This window comes from Hippopotamus amphibius, chromosome 8 (genome assembly GCF_030028045.1).
Source record: "Hippopotamus amphibius kiboko isolate mHipAmp2 chromosome 8, mHipAmp2.hap2, whole genome shotgun sequence".
Lineage (NCBI taxonomy): Eukaryota > Metazoa > Chordata > Mammalia > Artiodactyla > Hippopotamidae > Hippopotamus > Hippopotamus amphibius.
In genome coordinates this window covers 129,894,622-129,914,739 of record NC_080193.1, presented here as the reverse complement: position 1 = coordinate 129,914,739, position 20,118 = coordinate 129,894,622, and the positions used below count along the sequence as shown (strand labels likewise).

Genomic DNA, 20,118 nt, shown 5'->3' with positions numbered 1-20,118 from the left:
CACACTGGGGAATGAGGACCATCTTCTGGCTTGGCCAATGTCTCCTTCTGCCTGCACCTCTCTGGGTGTGTTTATCCCAAAGCTGCACCCCATCTTGCCAGGTTTATGAACATCAATAAACTCATACTTTGTGACATGTCATGGTAGAAAACAAACACAAAGGCTCTGGAATCAAAAGTAAGAATCAGATAAAGGCAAGTCTTTCCTCTTCTAAAAAGTATCAAAACAAAAAAGTACCAAGAACAAAATGTCTTAATGGCCATTTCTGTGATATAATTCAGGTAAACAGAAAGAGCTCATGGCCTCTGCAGGCTTTCTCTTCCCAAGGCTCAGTGGAGCCTCTTTCTTTGGTTCTTCCTGAGCCAGGGTAGAGAGCATTTAAGCTTAGTCTAGTTCTCTGAGGTTCAGTTACAAGTCACTCTTGCTACAATCTTCTCTGACCTTGCATTTTTCTTTGGGTCACTGGAACAGTATTTGGCTATCCTGCCTGTGAACACTGCCTACTTTCTCTGGGCTAAAGTGCCGGCTGCTCCTGCTGGTAGCCTTTCCTAGTGGTGACTGTATGCGCCTGGCTGAGCTTTAGAGGAATGACTGACCCCAGATTCCTTGTCATCATATTGACATGGTACACTTCCTCAACTGGACCTTGTCTATGCCAATAACTTTGTGTGTAACTCACCCCCAATATGGTATTTTATTTGCCATATTATTTTATATTACAGATTAAGTCCTCAAAGATAACGCCTACCCCGATGTAGTTAAGACCTTTGACAGCCAAGGTTTTCTACTTTTATCATTCAACTATCCCAGTTTAAACATCTTTTAATGTAAAAAGGCGTTAATATATAAAAACATAAACTCCATATTTAGAAAGCCACTCTCTTTGGAAAGTTACTGACACTTCATAACAGACTATGAATAAATTCCCCAAGGTAGGATGAACCAAGAGTAACATATTCATATATAACATAACTATAGTATAGATGCAAGTTACATAACTAGAATAAAACTTAATGTAAATGTGCCAAAGAGAAGAAAGCACAAGATTTACAAAGCCTACATGAAATAATAAAATGTTCAACTGAGTAATAACCAAAGCTTCATTAACTCGGCAGCCTTGAGGACTTAGAAAGTTAGGTAGCTCAAGCCAAATTCCTCGGGTGTTACAGTTCCTCCTGTCCTAGGCCAGGCAATTGGCAACGGATCTGCCGTAGGGGTAGGCACTGCATGTGTTGTACATCATTTTCATTGTAGGTAAAAAACAGCAAACAGGGAATTCTTTATTCTTGAGAGTCTCCGTGTGCCCATGATCAGCCTCTGCATGCACTTGGAGGAGAGGCAACCCTATTAAAATGTCTTTTAAAAAGCCAAAGCTAAATGACTAAACATTAAAACTTTGAGGAATGGAAAAAAAAAAAAAAAACCCATCAGGAAAGCATCAGCTTGCTTATCCAGGGAATGAGTAGAATTTAATTCTTATTCCGGCATGGGGCTGCTGGGCACCCAACTCCTTTCACTTTGGGTAGAAAACAAATCCCCAAGTTGCTACTGAGCCAAACTTTAAAGGCCGGTCAGGAAATGAGCAGCACTCCGGAATGGGAAAGCCTGGATCAGTGTTTTTTTTTCTGAAGTAAACAAAAGATCTGCAAAAGTATTTCCTTGAGCTATTTGGCAAGAGAAAGAAGCACCTGGAGAGTGAGTTAGGAAGAGAAAGCCTATAAGACAAGGAAGTACAACAAGGATGGTTATAATGAAGCTTTGTCTCACTAATCTCCAGAGCCCAAGTGTTCTATTACGAAACAAAGCAGCAAATGAAGAGACGCTCAAAAAGACTGGTTGATTAAGAATACATTCATGGAGAGGATAAATAGAATAAATGCTTTTCTGGATCCTGAATTTCATCTTTCATTTGGAGTTTTAAAAAACCTTTAAAAATATCTTCCAGAGAGTCAAAGTGGAATATATACATTAAAATAAATGAGGGCTGTGAAGGAAGACATATGAGCAAGGAGAAAAGCTATTATCGGTGGAGGCAGACATTTCTTTGCTTCAGTGCAGCATGTGACACTGGCAATTTCAGCCATTCTCTTTCAGGCGATTTTCAGTGCAGGTTTCAAATGCTGCTTAAGGGGACAGTCTCAGCTCACCTGAGTTTTGGGGGTGGGGGTGGGGGTAACTGAAGATGTGTGGAGCGCTATCATGGTCTGCTCAGCAGGACAGCCTCAGGAGGAAGCCAAGTTACTCTCGCCAGGCAGGAGCTGAGAGAAATGAGGCAGCAGTTCCATAGTCTTGCTTGTGTTCAGCACACAGCATTAAAAAAACAAAACCCAAAACCCAACAACAAACTAATGCAAGAGACTCAACAGCATCGCATCATTAATTTTAGGAAGTTACCTAGTTTTAGAGCTCTTTCCCAATGAGAAAGGCTTAAAGACTTGAAGGCTGACTGCCTTTCCCTAAAATTTTTTTAAACAACCAACAATTGATATATAGAGATTAAGTAAGAAAAAAACTGATTTCTGCTTTTTCCGCAATGAACTAGGAAGTGTCACATAAAGGAGCAACGGGTTGAAAACGCTGCCAAAGAATCTGTGTAAGGATAACAAAACTCATAGTTTTCCTGGACTAAACCCCACCAGCCCAAGTAGGAGTGATGTTTGGGGCTTTTTTGGTAGCAATCAACAGCTCACCTAATTTGACAGGTAACACCTGATAGAAAAGCATATATTTTCTGGAATCTGGGCTCTGCTTGCGCCTATCTGCTAGAGAAAATCAAAGATAAAGACACAAATCACTGGGATGCCAAGGACACAGCTAAGTAAACAATATTTGTGACTATCTGAAGTCTATGTGCTCCTAAATGTTATTGTTTTTCCCTCATGTAATGTTAACATGTATTTATCCACTCACCTGCCTCTAGCTGTTCCTGGCTAAAGGTTTAGCGGTTGTGAAACCATGTGCACCATAGAATCCAAAGCAGCTGTTTTATACTCTTGGACAGGGGTGGTGCCTTGTAGCTTGCTTTTGATGAGCTCTGAGATCAGCTGAGGGTGTGCTGTCTTTGACCATCTGGAGGTTTTAATGTGCTCCATGCAGCTCATGCCAACCTGGTGTGCCAGAGTTGGGGTCATTGTGCCCTGAGACACTTCCGGATGGTGCTCAAGGGAGCTGTGCTCCACCGCCACCTGGGCCCCTCCGGCAGGTGAACTTGCATTTTGAATTTGATGTTGTTTTTCTTACCCTCTGTAGGCACTCACACACAGAACTATTATTACTTGCTTGTTACTGCATGTTGCTGATTCATACGCAGAGGAAAAAGTAATTTTGTCTTAACACCTCTTCCCTGTCATTTAAGGCATATGTTAATGAAAGACAGATTTTGGCATCCACTCTCCTCTGCAGCTTTGAGGCCACAGTATATATTCATTATAAATGAAGATGCAACTGTTATTTTACCTCTATTTATATTTATAATTACACCAAAGCCATCTTGCAGGTACCTTTGTGCTTCTCAAATCCCAAACCATATTCCAAGAAATGCTCAACATTTCATGCTTGAATTGGCATTAATGTGGCATTAATGTACATACAATGTCTTAAATAAAGATGTTTTCACTCATATTTTATTATTGACACTCCCTGATCACATATTTTAGATTCGGCTGGAGCTGATCCCTTTGAGGACACTTTAAGGGGTTCCCCCCCCCTTGCAGTACAGACTGATTTTTTTTCTTAAGCGAGGCGTATGCAAGTGATGGGTGCTCAGCGTGCTCAGAGGGGAGCCAAGTGGAAGGCTGAAGCCCGAAGGGGGTGGAGCAAGAGCAGAAGTAAACACATGCAGAATGCTGAAAAGAGCTGACTGCAAGCTTTTGCTTTGTCATTCCTCTCCCTTCCTTTCCTTCTCTTCCTTCCCAGTTTGTAACTGTGGATAAATGCTACCTACCTATTTCATAGAATCACTGGATCTAGAATGAGCTGTCTCCTTGAAGAGCATTTGATCCAACCCCCCCCCGCCCCCCCAGCCCATTGCTATAATTCTCTGCTTGATTTAGGAGCTCTTTTTCTTCTCCAGCAGCTTTCCCAAACAGCTTTTGAGTCTATCAATTAAAAGTGTAATGATGAGAGTAGAGGCTTTGGAATCAGACAGTTCTGGGTCCAAACTGTGTTTCTGCCACGGACTCACGGTGATATCCTAGGCAAATTACCCAATACCTCAGAGCCCCAGTCTCATCTGTTAAATGGTTACAATGAAAATTAATTTGTAGGAGTCTGAGGATTAAATGCAGGAATAATGTGGTATATAAAAGTGTAGTATATAAAAGACTTAGCACTGAGAGCTAAATTAAGAGCAGCTAAGTGGTTCAATAGGAACTAGGACCCATGCTTCCTGTCTGACTCGCAGGCAATACTTTTCCACGCATTTTACTGTCTTTCTCACAAGGTCTCATAAAGCCATTGAAAAAGTTTCTGTTGCTGGAGTGCTCTATATGCTGCCTTGTAGACTGTAAATGCTGTTATTAATAACAATATCTCGTATATTCAGTGCTTTAGATTTTACAATGCACTTTCACAAGGAGGGGAGGTGAATACCCACGCCAACATGTCTACTGATGACTAATAGAGGCAGGAAGCAGAAGGAGCAGAGGCTCAGAAAGAGGTCTATTAATGCACAAGTGAAGTTATCTGCACTTGTGAGGAGCATAATAAACATTAAAACCAATTAGAAGTAACAAGGCGTGATATATTCTGGCTTCAGAACTTGGCTTTGATGAGTTGGAAAACCAGAAGAATATGGCACAGAAGTTTCAGGGCAAGAATTTACGTTACCTGAAGTTTAACGGTTTAAATGGTTCAGATGCCCAGGAGGGCAGCTCTTTGCATATGGGTGAATAATTTTCACGTACACATGAGTATAACAACAATTTAGACTGCATGATGGTAGAAACCTCGCTGTGTTCATAATTTAGAGTCAAAGCATATGGAACTGAGACAAGCAAAGCAAATAAGTTCTCAGAAGTCAACATTAACTGGGTGTTTCAATACGACAAATGTGTCATACCGAAATGCAAAACTTTTAATAATAGAAACTGTTACCTTGGCTTTCTCACAACCTTCTGAAACAGTACCTCATGTGTGTGAGAATTTTTACTTTTGGAAAATGCTCAAAAGTGAATTTTTAGAAATGGAGGAAAATGGAGGGTGCATTTTTAATACAGCACATTTCATTGTTTCTGTATTATAAAATGAAGGAACACATCTTTTTCTGTTAGAAAGAAAATGGTCCTTCTGAAATTCAGCTCCCTCAGGTGAATTTTTAAATACCAAACTCTGCCTGACTAACTATTCCTAGCTCCACAGATATGAGGAAAAAATGAGAACTTCATGCAGTTATCAAATATTTTAAACTAATACCCAAACTGATACACTTGCAACATTTCATGACTTCTTAATATCTATAGGAAATATTCCAAATCAAGTCTTTCTCTCTCTTTTTTTTTTTCATCTGCCAAAAATCTACATTTTGTCTGGCAGCAAACTCTAAGTTGGGGATTAATTCAGGTAGGCTAAGGGAGAGAAAGACTGATCAGACACGCAGAAGACACTGATAGCAATGGCCCGATGAGCAGCCATGTGGAATAGGAGGTCTATGCTAGACAGAGCGCAAGAGAGCCCAGTTTGTGTCTCACAGTCCAAATTTGGTTGATGTATTTTTGAAGTTTCTAAAGGTTAACTACATTCTGTAATACATTATAGAAAGACACGAAGTAGAATTTTACTGTGCCAGTCAAGAAGCTGGCTTGAATCTGCTATTTAGGACTGAGAGAGACAGTACAATTTACATGTGTGAGAATGAGGGAATAATTTTACCTTCTGTTGTTTTTAAAACCACCTTGGGCCATGATTTTTAAATTGAGACACAAGAAGATCTGCTGGGGTTCCCATAGCAACATTCACTTATCTAACTGCCCTTGTTGTATGTAATACTTTCTCTACTAGTTTGGCTTTTAAATATACGCTTTAATTAGGAAAAACAACTGAGCTAAGAGTCTCAGACAAATTTTGACTTTTACATTTACTGCATGTTTAAACACAAACCTTGATACTGTACTTCTGAGGACTTGCTACCAAGACAAATGGATGCAAAAACCTTCTGTGGTTTTCCTTGCCCCGATCTCTGACCTCTCTGCATTCCATTCTACTGATGACTCCCCAGTCAATCTCTCTGAACATATTTATAACACGCCATGGCTAGGATAAAACAGAAACTAACCTCAGATGGCTCCAGTCCAGAGACTAGAACCCAATGCACCCTCTATTCAAGGCCATCTATAAGCTGACGCCCTCCTCATCTTTTCTCCACTATTCTGAATCATGAATATCCCCACCAAACATATGTCTTCTCCCCATCTTCTGAGATATGTTCTAGGACTGGCCTGAGACCTATCTCCTCCCAGAACCCTGATTCTTTCCCTTACATCCCACAGCTGATCTTTCTCTCCCTTCAGAACTATTATTATTACTGCTACCACTACACAATGTCTGTGACTGAGAAGCATCTCTCTCCCCTCTTTTTGATAACAGTGTCTTGATTTTCCTTTGAGGAACTTTCCTCCATTCCATATAGTCTGGTGGTACCACCAAGTAACCTGCCCCGCCCTAGTCTGTCAAGAGATGAATCCATGATCCAAATCAGACAAATCACTTTCTTCCAAGAAGCTGAATTTAAAGTAAGTACAAAAAGGAAAAATAGTTGGAACTGATCATTCTGATGGTGGTCCTTTCAAGAGATTGTCCATGTCTTCCAGATTCCTGTGGCTATCAAAGTCTGTTGGTTGATAAGTTCCCTATTTGATTACTTGCTCACATATTATCTTAGCTCAGGATTTAGAGGCTTGGGATGCACAAATTTTGCTTTGCCAGCAAGAGCCTATGTATGCTCTCAAAAGACAGGGCCGGGTCTTTACTTCTTGTATCATTCCATATAATTCAGCACAATGTAAGTACTCAGTATATGTTGTATAATGAATGAAAGAACAGTCTTAGAAACTCCATTTTTACCAAGCCAACTTATGTCTTTTTTGAGGCAAGATGGTAAATAAATTTTTAATTGCTACAATTTAAGAATTTTCTTGGGTATAACAATTGTCTTAAAGAAGGTTTCCAATATGTACACCTAAGAAAAGCCTGAAAATAACGTTAGCATTGGTCATACTTCCCCAATTTTAGAAAAGGAAAGAGAAACTAAAATTCTGTTTCAGACATTAGTCTCTGAATGAAAAAAAAAAGTTTTGGGACAGACAACAGACAATGACAAAACAAAACAAATATATACCTTTGTCTTGGTCTTGTGACCTTCCTTGGAAACAAGGCAAGCTGCCTCTCGGCTATCAGTTAACAATGCAGGAGAGTTCAACAGTGTTCAAGTGATATATAAATAAAGTAGGTGGTTTTTTTTCACTTCTAAAAAATGGCAGGTTTTAGTTTCTCAGAATCATCTGACTTATATCAGTAATTTAATCGAATGCTTATAAAACTCAAAGAACAAACAAAATGGTTAAGACGTAATAAATCCAAACAAGCTTGAGCATATTAAGTTTTGAAAACACAGAATATTGTGCTCTCTTCCAAATCATTTACATGTGCTTAAAATGCACAAAAGAGCCTACTCATGGTAAACAGGAGGATATACAAATTCTCTTCTTCTGACCGTCTTTTCAAAAATGAAAGATTTACAGAAGACTTTGAATAGTGTAATCCTCTGGTTTGTACCTTAACATGATACATGGTTCAGCCATGAGACAGGAGTGAAAATACCAATGTGGAGTTTTTTTGAGTCGTGTAATGGTTTCTGGAATTTGCCTTGAACCCACACTCGGTGCATTTTCACTTTTTTTTTCCTATTAACTTGTAAGCGACGATCAACCAGATTTTGCTTCTCATCTAACCCAGCCTTGCAGAACATATCGTGGACTTCCCCTGTGAGACAAAAATGGCAATCAAATGTATGATATGTGACTTGGGGGGAGGGGCAGTCAGGAACAACGGAACATTAATGGAATGACTGACCATCTGAATTTCATTTATACCAAGAAACATTCTCTAGTACAGATTGGTGAAGGAAACCTGTGACACTAAGTGGGTTTCTTCTACTCCACACAAACACCAAGTATAAACAGTTGAACACAGTAGGTGTAAACAGATATATAACTATTGGTTGCAGCTTTTAATATTTTGAAAGGTGCCCCAGGTCTGAGTCTTTGTTGGTTTGCAGCGACCCCAAATTATAAAAGTACTCACATAAGTTTGGGGTAAGTCCTTGAATGCAGGATTCATTTTAAATGCTTTTTTAAAATGAGAAATTGACAAGAGATAAGTAATTTTTTATGGACTCTTAAAATCAAATTCCCTCTTTTGGCTGTGGCATGTTATCAATTTTTTCATACCCGGGCTAACGGTACCTCCAAAACGGAAACTTCATTAGCATTAGGGTATGAGGATGGAATAAGTGATTCTTTACAGCATTTTCAATTGGAAAAAGATTAAAAGGCAAAAAGGCCATTTTCAAGCTTTTATACAGAACAGTTACAATCACTAAAGTGTAAAGACATCTAATGTTTAATCAACTCTTGAAGCCCCAGTTTTAGAGCTTTTGAGTTTCTCCCTGCAAATAATATCCAAGGAAAGTTTTTACAGATAATTATTTCCTCTTATAGAGAAGCATACCTTTTGTAAAGAAATATGCTCTGGTACCATCTCCTCGAACATAAAAGTTTTCAGATAAACAATGCCCTAAAAAAAAAAAGTGACAAGAAAAACTTAGTATTCCTTAAAAAAACCACCACCACCACCACCAATAAAATTGACATGAAATGTAAACATGGCATTCTTTAAAACAGATGAAAATAACTCCAAACTGAATATACCATTACCCCTTTTAAAACGAAGCTGAGTCTTATCATATCTTCCATAGTCCCGAAATAACAGCATCCCCCCAGGTTTCAGTAACTGGGACAGTCGGTTTACAACACCTTGCATCCTTTGAAAATAAAGCAAGAGACTCTGTTTGTGGAAGTCTTGTTTTATATGCCACATTTAACCTTCTTAATGATAAAATAAGTGCAGCTCAATAAGGCCAAAGAAATGTAAGCCACAAGTATAAGGGCAACAAAAACAAAAATATTTTGTATAGAAAGAAAAAAGGACACCAACTTGCTAAGTAATCAGATTACAAAAGCATAGAATATGAAGAAATCACCCAAATGACCATAGTGGTAACTTCACAGAGCTTGATGTGTGATGTTAAAGCTGAACTGCAAAACCATATAGACATTCCTGATATTTATAGCAAATTAAGGTAGTTCCAAGGCAGAAAAAACTGAAGTTGTTTCATTTTCCTTGCAAGATAAAAAATATGCCAGAGCTGTCCCAAATTCGGACATACCTAAACAGGGACTGCCTTTCCTTCAAAACTAGCTGCTTTTCCTCCTGCCTTCTTTATTTAGTTCAAAGCTACTAAATTTACCAAAATGTAACACCTCAGAGAAATCTTTGACTGCTTTTATTTTGCTCTTCTTCCACTATCCTCTCCACAACCATTTGGTCATCAAATTGTATGTCTTTTTTTTTTAAATTACATATTTGATATTTTCGCTCTCTCTCTTGTTTCCCAGTGGTACTCTCTTAGTATACAAACTCCAACATCCTCAGGCTGGAAACAGAATTGCTTCCTAACAGGCGTTATTATTCTCCCTGCCAATTCTTCTTGTATATTATTGATGAATTAGTCTGCTTAAAATGATGGTTTTGTTAAATCATCCCTTTGCTCAAATTTTCATGACTTTAATCCATAGGATAAAATCTTAATTTCTTATTTGAGCCCTTAAGATCACTTACAGCTGGCCTCAATTAATCTTTCCAACATCATTCCCACTACTTCCTAACCTGAAGCATCTTTAGCCAAACTGTTATGTGCTTGGCTCTGAGCAGTCCATGCCTTTGCTCACGTAGTTCCCCTCAAAGAATTCTCTCCTCCTTACTCTTTATTTAAATTCTATTCATATTCTAAGCTCCAGCTCAATACTGGGAAGCCTTTACTTTCTTTTACTGTTTATTCTACTCATCTGACTCCAAATCAAACATGACCCCTTGTGACTGCTCTTGATTTAATGTTTTTGGTTAAGCATTCAAGCCCTTATATGTGATTACTGTACAGAGATGGCAAACATTTCAGATCTTATATCAAGCCAAGTGACTGACATTGGCTGCCAACAGAGCTCTATTGAGAAGGACTCTTAAGACTCACAGGGAATGACAATCTACAAAATCAGTTATCAATGTCTATCCTGGGCAGAGAATGGTAAATGGCAGCCTATGTACTAAGGTGTTGCTGTCTCTGCTTTATCCAAGCTACTTAAAGCTTCTGAGCATTTCTTATTTTGAAAATGAGGGGTTTGGATCAGATAATCTGTAACTTTCTTCCAATTAAAACACAATTCAAGTTGAATAAAGAGTATGTCAGGTTATGAAGGAAGGAAGTAGTGAGAAAATGAAAGTAACTATGAAAACAAGAGAGAAATGACAGAAAAAGATGCCATGATTAGAAAAAGAGCTCTTTAAAAAAAAAATGGAACATAAATACATGAAAGAGAAAAAAGTATTTTTCCTTGTTTATTTTGTTACAGGTTATTCTCATACTGTGCTTATATCCTTAGGATTTGGCAATTAAAGAAAACCATACCTAAACCTTAAAATATTCACTTTCAGGATAAACATTTTTTGTACAGAGAAAAAAAAATCTTTCTGCAATTATTAGCAAAACAAGCATGAAATGAAAAACACAGAAAAACAAAGAGCCAAATACGTCAAAATGTAGCCTCCTTCTGCAAATCCTTTCCTCCCAACTATCCTTTAAAGTCTGCACTGTAGGTAAAGGCAAGGGGCGGGGAGCTGCCTCTCGTATCAGCCCATCTTGGCTCATAATGCAGTTCCAGAGCCAGTTCCTGAGACATGCAGGTGGGTGTGGTCTGGGGGTGAGATGGACAAGACAAGAATGGGGGAAAGCCCCTTTTCTTTTTTTATCTGACTTGGGCCAACCCTGCTATCCTCACCTAACTCTGGATGGAGGGAGAGGAGAAGGAAAAGAAGAGATTAAAAAAAAAATGTGTTTATTGACTATCCTATGCTTAGATCTTTAGAAAAACATACTATACTTTTATTTCAATAACAAGAAGGACAGTTACCTCTTCTTTTGTAGCCTTCTATGGTTTATTCCCATTTAAGCTGGGACTCCCAGACTCAAGGTCTAGCTGCATTGCTTTTTCAAGCTGGCAAGAAGTCACTTTTCTAGAATTTTCCTGGGGCTGAATCTGCTACCACAGTCCTAGATGACCCTAAATATACTGCCTTACTTTTTACTTACTACTACCGAATTTCTACTCAGTCACCTCATTTTTAGATCATTTCCACATAGGTAGGAAAGTGGCTACTGACATGATACATCTGAACTTATTTTATGATAAATAAATAAGTGAAGACATATACCATAAAAATAATCTTCCCAAGGCATCTGCTTCCCCTTCTCTTTAACATTCAATTCAAACCATGAAAAAATACATTACCTAAACTAACTCAAATAGTCTTTTTTTGAATTTAAACATTTCCTATTTTAGGTGTCAGATAGAAAATCTTGTTCACTATCCACCTATTCTATCCTTTTAACTATTCATCCTTTTAACTGTGAAACAAAATACATAAATGAATGACATCTTTCTACCAGTAACAGTACCAGATTAGCAGAAAGAAACAGGTTATAGAAACTGGGAGGAAGTAACTTCATGGAACTTGATATATCTCACCAGGTGCAATTATATATTTCATTCATTATTTGGAAATCTAATTTGTTTTTCCACAAGTAATCAAAGTGTACATCTCTGAATGAGAAGGGAAAGGACTGTAAAGCATCCTAGTGATCTTATAATAGCAGAGAAAGAAGCACACAGTATTTGATTGCTTTGGGGAAGAGTCACACTCACCAAACAAAAAGTGGTTGAGACCAAGTCTGTATCTACTACCAGAAGATCACAAAAACCCAATTTTAAGAAACCTTATGAAGGCACAACCTCTGACATTTACCACACATGTGTCTTACACACAGGGTGGCAAAATTTTAAGAAAAGTGATCATTTTAATTGCTGGTAATATCTCTTTGTGCTTCCTCTTTGGAGAAAAGCTGTATTTATTATTTCAAAACATTATGTGAACAAAAATATTTAAGTCATGAATATTTAAATGATGGCACTAGGCCAACCTTAGATTATAAAGGCCCGAGGTTAATCTGGCAAATCTTGATAACCCCTAATTCCCTAGTGGGCTTCTTTAAAACAAATATTTTAAAGCCCATCAACAGATCTGTGTGAAGCCAAAGAGACTCACAGCTCACCTCTTCACAAACATTCAGCAAGATGCTAAATCAAAGATGTTTGTTTCTGATCACCAAGTACTATTCCTCTTGGGAGTCTATTAGGCTGTTCTGAATTTGTAATTTCCTTGAAGCACTGTCACCTTTAATAGGTATGTGTCTTGCCAGAAGATGCTCACGTCATTCTGACAGTGACAGTAAGCTCACTAATGAAGTAGTTTGACCAGTTTCTTTCTAAAAGTCTGAAGAAAGGAAAAACTGCATTTAAAAGGCTGCACATTATACATAATGTAGTTCGCTAAATAATAAATTCAAGAATTGTCATTTTTGCTTTGATAGTTCTGAAAGCCACTCCTGATAAAGGGGCTGTACACATTTACTCTGCCCTTTCGTCGTCATTTACCTGTCGGGATGAATAGAAGAGAGCACAAAGACAAGGAGAATGACATCCAGGATCCCATCTGGAAAAGGGTAGGGTAAGCCATCGTCACAAACGTCATGAACAAAGGCACAGCACTGGGCTGCTCTGTATGATGTGTGCGACTGTCATGATAAAGGGATGAAAAGACAAAAAAAGTTGTCAGCAGACTTCTAGTATTTTTCTCAAATTAAAAAGGTCAACTTAACTTCTCCCAAGTGCCTTTCTTGTATAAATTTGATTTTTTGATTAGGTATTCTGTGAGCTTATTTCGAGCTGTCATAAAAAATTAAGTCTAGCACTTGGACTTGATAACATTCTTTTGCAATCCCTGTTTAGCTTTAAAAGCGGAGCAGGGCAGTCTTTCTGAGTCAGTAGGCAGCATTATTGGAAGCCCACCTTGTGTTACTTCAGAGGCACTGAGATGGTCCTCAGCTCTCTCTCTCACTGCTTGGGCTTAATACATAAATATCCTATAGTACATAATCGACATTAGGTAATGGTGATGGTTATACAACTCTAAATATACTAAAAATCATAGGATTGTATACTTTAAAATGGTGAAATTTATAGTATGTGAACTATATCTCAATAAAGAGGCTATTTTAACTGCATTAGAGTACACACACACACAATTTGCCTATAAAAACAACACTAGAAGGATATATACCAAAATACTAACACTGATTCACTCTAGAACTCTAGAAAGCATGATTACAGGTAAATTTTATTTTCCCCTTTAGACTCTTCAGTATTTTAGAAAATGTCTACAATGAAAAGCTATTAACTGTTATTAGCAGAAATTATGCTCCATGTGTTTACTATATATTTTTATTAATAGAATTTCCATTCCCTTTCCATTTTCTAAAATTACTCCTTTTTGCTATGATAATGCTTACTAGCATTTGGGAATTTGTCAAATAAGGACAGATTCCCACCACTGTTTTCCTCACAATCAATGACATTTTAGATTTGCAATGTATGCTTTCTCAGATCTTTTTTTTTTCCTTCAAAATTTTTAATTTAATGAGTGCCTACTATGTGCCAAGCTGTGTGTAAAGCTCTAGGGACATAAATATAAATATCACCTTGTAGGAAACACTCCCTTGAATTCTATGTTAAAATCCCAAACAACTTCCATTGTTTTAGGGTAATTTCTCAGGCATCAGTTGATGATATGAGTCACAAAATAGTAAAAGCTCAGTTAAAAATGGTCACAGGTTATGTTTGATGCAGTTACATTAAAAAAATCACTTCAACAGCAAATAAATTAGATTTTTTATATAGCTTAATAAAGATGCTATTTTAAAGCAAATATAAGGCATACCTTTACTAGTTCCACAGCTCCAGAAGCAAAATCACAACAATAAAGAAAGGATTCTGGAGCATTCCTATGAAAATGGAAGAAATATTTAAATCTGGAGTCCAGATATGCTGAAGCTATAGAAGAAAGGAAATTGTAGGTTTGAACTTGTTATTAAGTATTTCTTTAAAAGAATTTTGGATGACATTTAGCTTGTTGTTTCTTCTTTGTAGATACTGTTCTCTGCAGTGGTATGTGGGTACCTTCAATTTGTTTCAGAACCAACATTATCTCAAACACTTGTCAATTACGGAGTAATTTTCAAATTTTCAAATTCCTGCCCTGGTTTTAAGGCTCTCCATTACTTGGGCCTACCTGTCCTATATCCCATCATTCTCTCACATGGGAAACCTCCAAAGTCATCCATCAGCATTGCTCAATCTTCCTCCTACCCCCCACCGGCACTCCTTCTTGTCTGCCTCCAGCCAGCATAGCCTGTAGCTCCTCTTAGCGTAGCTAAGTTCTACCTTCTCTAAGGACCTCAACCCACTGTGTTCTTTGATGCTTCATTCCTCTTCCTGTGTGTACAACTCATTGGCTCCCGGGCCTCTCACAGAGGCTCTGATGCAATGATGATGGTGTATATGTATATAAAAAACATATATATATATTTTATAAGTTGTATTTATGTGCTATTAAATATATTAATATGTTTATATAAACAGCATGTAAATACAACTTCTAAAAAATAATAAAACACCAATATATTAATGCTTATCTTTTCAAGTGATTTTGAAACTTTTATTGAGCCTCATATATGGACCAAGCATTAGAATACAAAGTAGTAAATGAAACTGTCTAATAAAATAGTAGGAGTATGGAATTTGGGAGCCAATTACACCTATATTTAAATCCTGGATTTGCCACTTATTAACATTGAATTTGACTTAACTTCTCAGAGACTCAGTTGCTTTATGTATAATATATAAATTTAGGGGTTTTTTGGGGGGGCGGGAGGTGGAGTTTACCCATATGAAAATCTTAACTAATTTTAATTGGCCTCCACTGAACTCAGACAAGTTCTATTTGGCCTCTACCTGAAATTCAGTAACAGTGGCTGAGCCACGGTTTCTAATGGGCAAGCACATTCTGCTGTTCCTTGAACAACACAGGTTTGAACTTTGCATGTTCACTTACACATGGATATTTTTCAATAGTAAATACTAAGTACTATATGTTTCATGGTTGGTGGAATCTGCAGGTAGGGAGGAACCACAAATACTAAGGGTCGACTATAAATTATTCGTGGATTAACCCCCCACATTGTTCAAGGGTAAACTGTACATTTAATTTTGTGGTTCAGTACCCTTCCTGATCATATCTTGTATGCTATTATCAAAGAATCCTTGCATCATCTTGCTGAGTACTGTATCTGAATCACAGAAAGAGATCAGTATGTCCTTAAACAGTAATTATAGGTATGGTCCTTGTAGATTTTATAGCCTAGTTGGGGACATATACAATTTCTATAGAAGTGTGGATAAGGCAGGTGCCCTCAGGTGAAAATCTTAAGAATTTTGAAGGGGGGGGATGGCATTGCTAAGTGTGAAGAAGGGGAAAGGGTTTAGAGGTGGGAGTCACATGCCAGGGATGAGAAGCAGAGTTGATCCCGAGAGCCCAGTATGCGGCAGGATATATGGGCTTTGAAGTACATAATTAGACCTTCTAATTTGATTCAGGAGGCATTTCAAGCAAGGAGGACTCCTAAATAAATATGGAATACAAGCACAAATAGGCATTTAGCAAAATCTCACCCAGGCTCACATTACCCTCTTAAATGCTACTCACTGATGAACACTATTTACATTCATATAGAGTATTCATATATAGTGCCATTCTGTGGCACTAGGGATTTGCATTCAAATTAAGATCTGTCCAAACAAATTAATGTGTGATGAATAGGATTTAGTTATGAAAAGTTAACTGGTACTGAATCGAAGTTAAAACTTTGTGCTGCTTGTCTTTTCTCATCCATCCCATATAAAAACAGCGCTTTATTGCAGCATATACCCTTATTGTTTCCTATGAAATCCATATATCTATCTGTGACTCATAATTTGTTGGGTGGTCACACATGTTTGACATGTCTCAATAAACACTCAGATACATATAGTACTATGTGGTATGATGGCTAAGGGTAAGCGCTCTGAAACCAGACTGCCTAGGGTTGAATCCTGGCTCTACCACTTAGTTGGGTGACCATGGAAGAGTTAACTAATCTGTAATTGGTTACCTCATCTTTATTTTTTTCATTAATTAATTAATTTAAAAAATTTTATTTTATAATTGGAGTATAGTTGATTAACAATGTTGTGTTAGTTTTAGGTGTAGTGCAAGGTGATTCAGTTTTACATATACACGTATCTATTCTTTTTCAAATTCTTTTCCCATTTAGGTTGTTACAGAGTATTGAGCAGAATTCCTTGTGCTGTACAGTAGGTAGGTCCTTGTTAGTTATATTTTAAATATAGTAGTGTATATATATCAATCCCAAATTCCTAATAGAGATAAATATGGCATCTAAGGTGGTATGTGAGGGTTGAATGGACTCATTTGGTAAAGCTTCTAGAAAGGTGCCTGACAGAGTAAGCACCTAGTAAATGTTGCTATCATCACCACCATCATCATCATCATCAAACGAAGATCTGCCTCTGCCTTCCAGGAACTTAAAAACTTAAGAACTTAATATCGTTCTGTGAAAACTTCCATATAGCTCAAAATACTTCTCTGGACACTGGCAAATCTAGCTCGTTATGAAAGGTATGCAGTCCACCTTTGGGCAGTAGTTATTAAACACCTACAAACTACAGAACAGTCTAGCAGCTAAAGGAAAGCATGTGCCATTTGCCATGTGTCCTACCAGACAGCAGCATGACCTCTGAGACGGAATTCCCACTGCATCAGCCACCCAAGTTGGTCTTGTGACCACTCAGTGACTTTCCAGAGCTTTTCTGTAAAATCAGCTGACTCTCTTGGCCCTTCTCCCAGCAAACAGGTGTAAATATCACTACTACCACCACAACACCAAGCACTCTCTTGGCAGGGGGTTTAAGAATTAAATGATCCTTAGAGAATGACATGACCTCTCAACTCCAGAGGTCTAATTATGGTAAAATATTCTGAAAATGTAAAACATTAATCCTATACCCTCCAAAAGCAAAAAAACATAATTTCTTTGGTGGGGAAAAAAAAGTCTAATACTCCTTTTGGAAGGCTAATCACTGGTTGCCTTTTAAAGATGAATTAATTATCTCAGGTTATTGAGCTACGGTGATTTCTAAAATATGAATATGAGGCAAAAAAAGACACAGCCACAAAGAAAGAGTCAAGGAGTGAGGAGGCAAGAGCTTGCAGTTATTAGCTGGAAAGAAGTAAAAGAGGGAAAAATACAACTAAAAAGTGGGAAATCAGAGATATTAATCAGTCAGTATGTACCGAGCTCTAACTATCTATATTGTATTGTTAGGCTACTGGGAAAATCAGATTAGAGTAAAATATGCTCTCTACCTCAAGGAATAAATAAATAGTAGTTGAAGAAAGAAGAAATAAAGAAACAATATGCTAAATAATAACTTGAGATGAGTCATAAAGTAACACATAATCAACTGCCAGTGTAGTAGAGTTATGTGTACTACAAGTTCAGAGATCACTGGGGTGAAGGAATCTGGCTATGTGGTATAAAAGAACAGGAGATTCTGGCCCAGATATTGGAAGAGGGAAAACAAAGAAAATAAATCCTGAAAGAGAAAGGCCATTCAGAACTGCAAGTTGGCCAGCATCACTTCTGGCTGGACACTAATGGGTAATTTGATGATATTAGGGAATTACTTACTTTTTATTATGTTAGGTTTATAATAGTAATGAAGAATGTCCTGCTTTTTGCAAATCCATCATAAGTACTTAAAAATAAAGTGTCATGATGTTGGCCTTATGTCAGTAAATGTTGAAACAAGGTGGTGGGTATATGAGAATTCATTGTATTACTCAGTTTTTCTGAATGCTTTTACATTTTCACAATGGAAAGTTAAAAAAAAAAAAAGACGTTCTTAAATTTAAAAATATTCATAGTGAAAAGACTGAAAGGAATTATAACAAAAATTCTGTCAGCAGCTGTGTCATGACGGTGGGAATAATGGGTTATTCCCCGCCTCCCCCCATCCCCTTTTCCTTTAATGGGAACGTTCTACAGTGTGCTTATGTTGATTTTACAATGGAAAACAATGGGAAGGCTATTGTGTAAACTTAAAAAAAAATAGAGACTTGAAAGACCAGCCACAGGTAAAAAATGTTAAAGTTTTGTAAGGCTTCTCTTCTTCATCACCTACTAAGATGCACAGGTGAGGTGGTGAACAGGAAGGGAAGGTCAGGACAACATCTCTGCTCCTATTGCCTACTTCTGCCCTTTTGAATCTTAGGATTAGGTGCTATAACTCCAAACACTTAAGTCTAGAGACAGTCGTTTGATATAGGTAGGTTTTATACTGGGTGTGGCTCCAGAAGTGATGACAAAATAAAGTGAGTTTAAAGCTTACACTTTATTTTGTGTAAGCTTTAAACTCAATTCTCTATGTGTAAAATGACACCTAAGTATCCTGGAGAAGCAAATAAATCTGAAGTTCAGCAATTCCCAGCTTAGCAGAAGGATCAAATCTCTTGCTCTTATTTCCTCATCCACATAAACACAAGCTTAAAAAATTACTTCAACTCATGGTGGACAACCCATGCCTGTGAAACATTATTTTCAGAGTAATTCTCAGTTCACATGAAATTAGACACTAAGACCAAGACACTTCTTTTGAAATTTGCTTTAGTCTTTGTTTATATGGGAACAAGAACAGTACTGGCATATATATGACAACATTTTTCCAGAATTTCTCAACATCCCATACATATGTAGAATTTTGTAGGAAAAAACTCTAAGAAACTTACTGCAAAGTGTTCAGAATTGGAAAAACACTATTCCCAGCACCACAGCCAACCTAAAATTAAAGAATAAACAAATATCGTGAAAATAAAGTTAAATTTTCCTCACCAATGTCAGATTTTTTTATTAAAAAAAAAAACTAAACTAAAAGAAATTTACTGGATCTCTGGGTATAGGAGAATTTTCTAAACTCAAAAGCAATGAAATAAATCATAATAATAATATGTACTGAGAAATTTGATCATGGAAACATTTAAAACTTTTACATACCAAATCCCCAAATAAACCAAATTAAAAGGTGAAAAATACACTGTGAAAAAAAATTTGCATTAAATATGATAAAGGGCAGAGCTCATTTAAAAAAAAAAAACAACGGATAAAGGAAATAAATAGAAGACAAAAGAAGTACAAATGGCTTTTAAACGTTTGAAGAACCATATCACCTATTTAACAATCTAAGGAATGCAAATGAAAATATGGTATAATTTTTGTCTAACAAAGCAGAAGCACTAAAATAATATTCCAATCAATGAGGGTGTGATGAAACAGACCTACACTGCTATGAATTGGTATTAGCACAACTTCTTAGAACGCAATTTGACAATATATTTTAACAATATTAAAAATTTTGATAAATTATGAACTAGTAAATTGAACCCAAATAATAAAAGAAAATGCAGAAAAGTCTATACCCCAGGATGCTTGCTGTAGAAAAACCTGAAAACAATTAAAATGCCCAGTCAAGTGAAAACAGATAAGTAGAATCATAGTATTCCACATAGTATTTTGCAGCCAAGAAAACGTTTATAGAGAATTTTTAAAGATAGGGAAAGCTGCTTATGTTGTAATGTTAAATACAAACAAAGCAAAACCCCAAAATGCAGGTACAGTATATCTCAACTATATAAAACAGTATAAACAAAAGGAGAAAGAAGTCAGTTAAATGTTAACAGTGGTTAAATCCCTTGTGTATGGGATTGTAGATTATTCTTTCT

General features: G+C 37.1%; 1 protein-coding gene across 18 annotated transcripts in view; it reads right to left on the bottom strand.

The window, feature by feature from the left end:
• METTL8 (methyltransferase 8, tRNA N3-cytidine) overlaps nt 1–20,118 on the bottom strand; it is a 159,289-nt gene that overhangs the window by 74,579 nt on the left and 64,592 nt on the right. For 9 of the 18 annotated variants that reach the window (XM_057743918.1, XM_057743934.1, XM_057743923.1 and 6 more), the window contains 8 exons: nt 19,129–19,178; nt 14,164–14,227; nt 12,822–12,961; nt 8,931–9,037; nt 8,725–8,790; nt 6,097–7,977; nt 2,691–2,759; nt 2,148–2,258 (listed from right to left, as the gene is read on the bottom strand). In XM_057743918.1, the coding sequence (XP_057599901.1) occupies nt 7,772–7,977; nt 8,725–8,790; nt 8,931–9,037; nt 12,822–12,961; nt 14,164–14,227; nt 19,129–19,178 (633 nt within the window). In that variant the 3' untranslated portion in view covers nt 2,148–2,258; nt 2,691–2,759; nt 6,097–7,771. Of the gene's footprint in view, nt 1–2,147; nt 2,259–2,690; nt 2,760–5,531; nt 7,978–8,724; nt 8,791–8,930; nt 9,038–12,524; nt 12,661–12,821; nt 12,962–14,163; nt 14,228–19,128; nt 19,179–20,118 lie in introns of those variants that run through there. The other 9 variants (XM_057743921.1, XM_057743932.1, XM_057743928.1 and 6 more) reach the window with 5 other exon arrangements.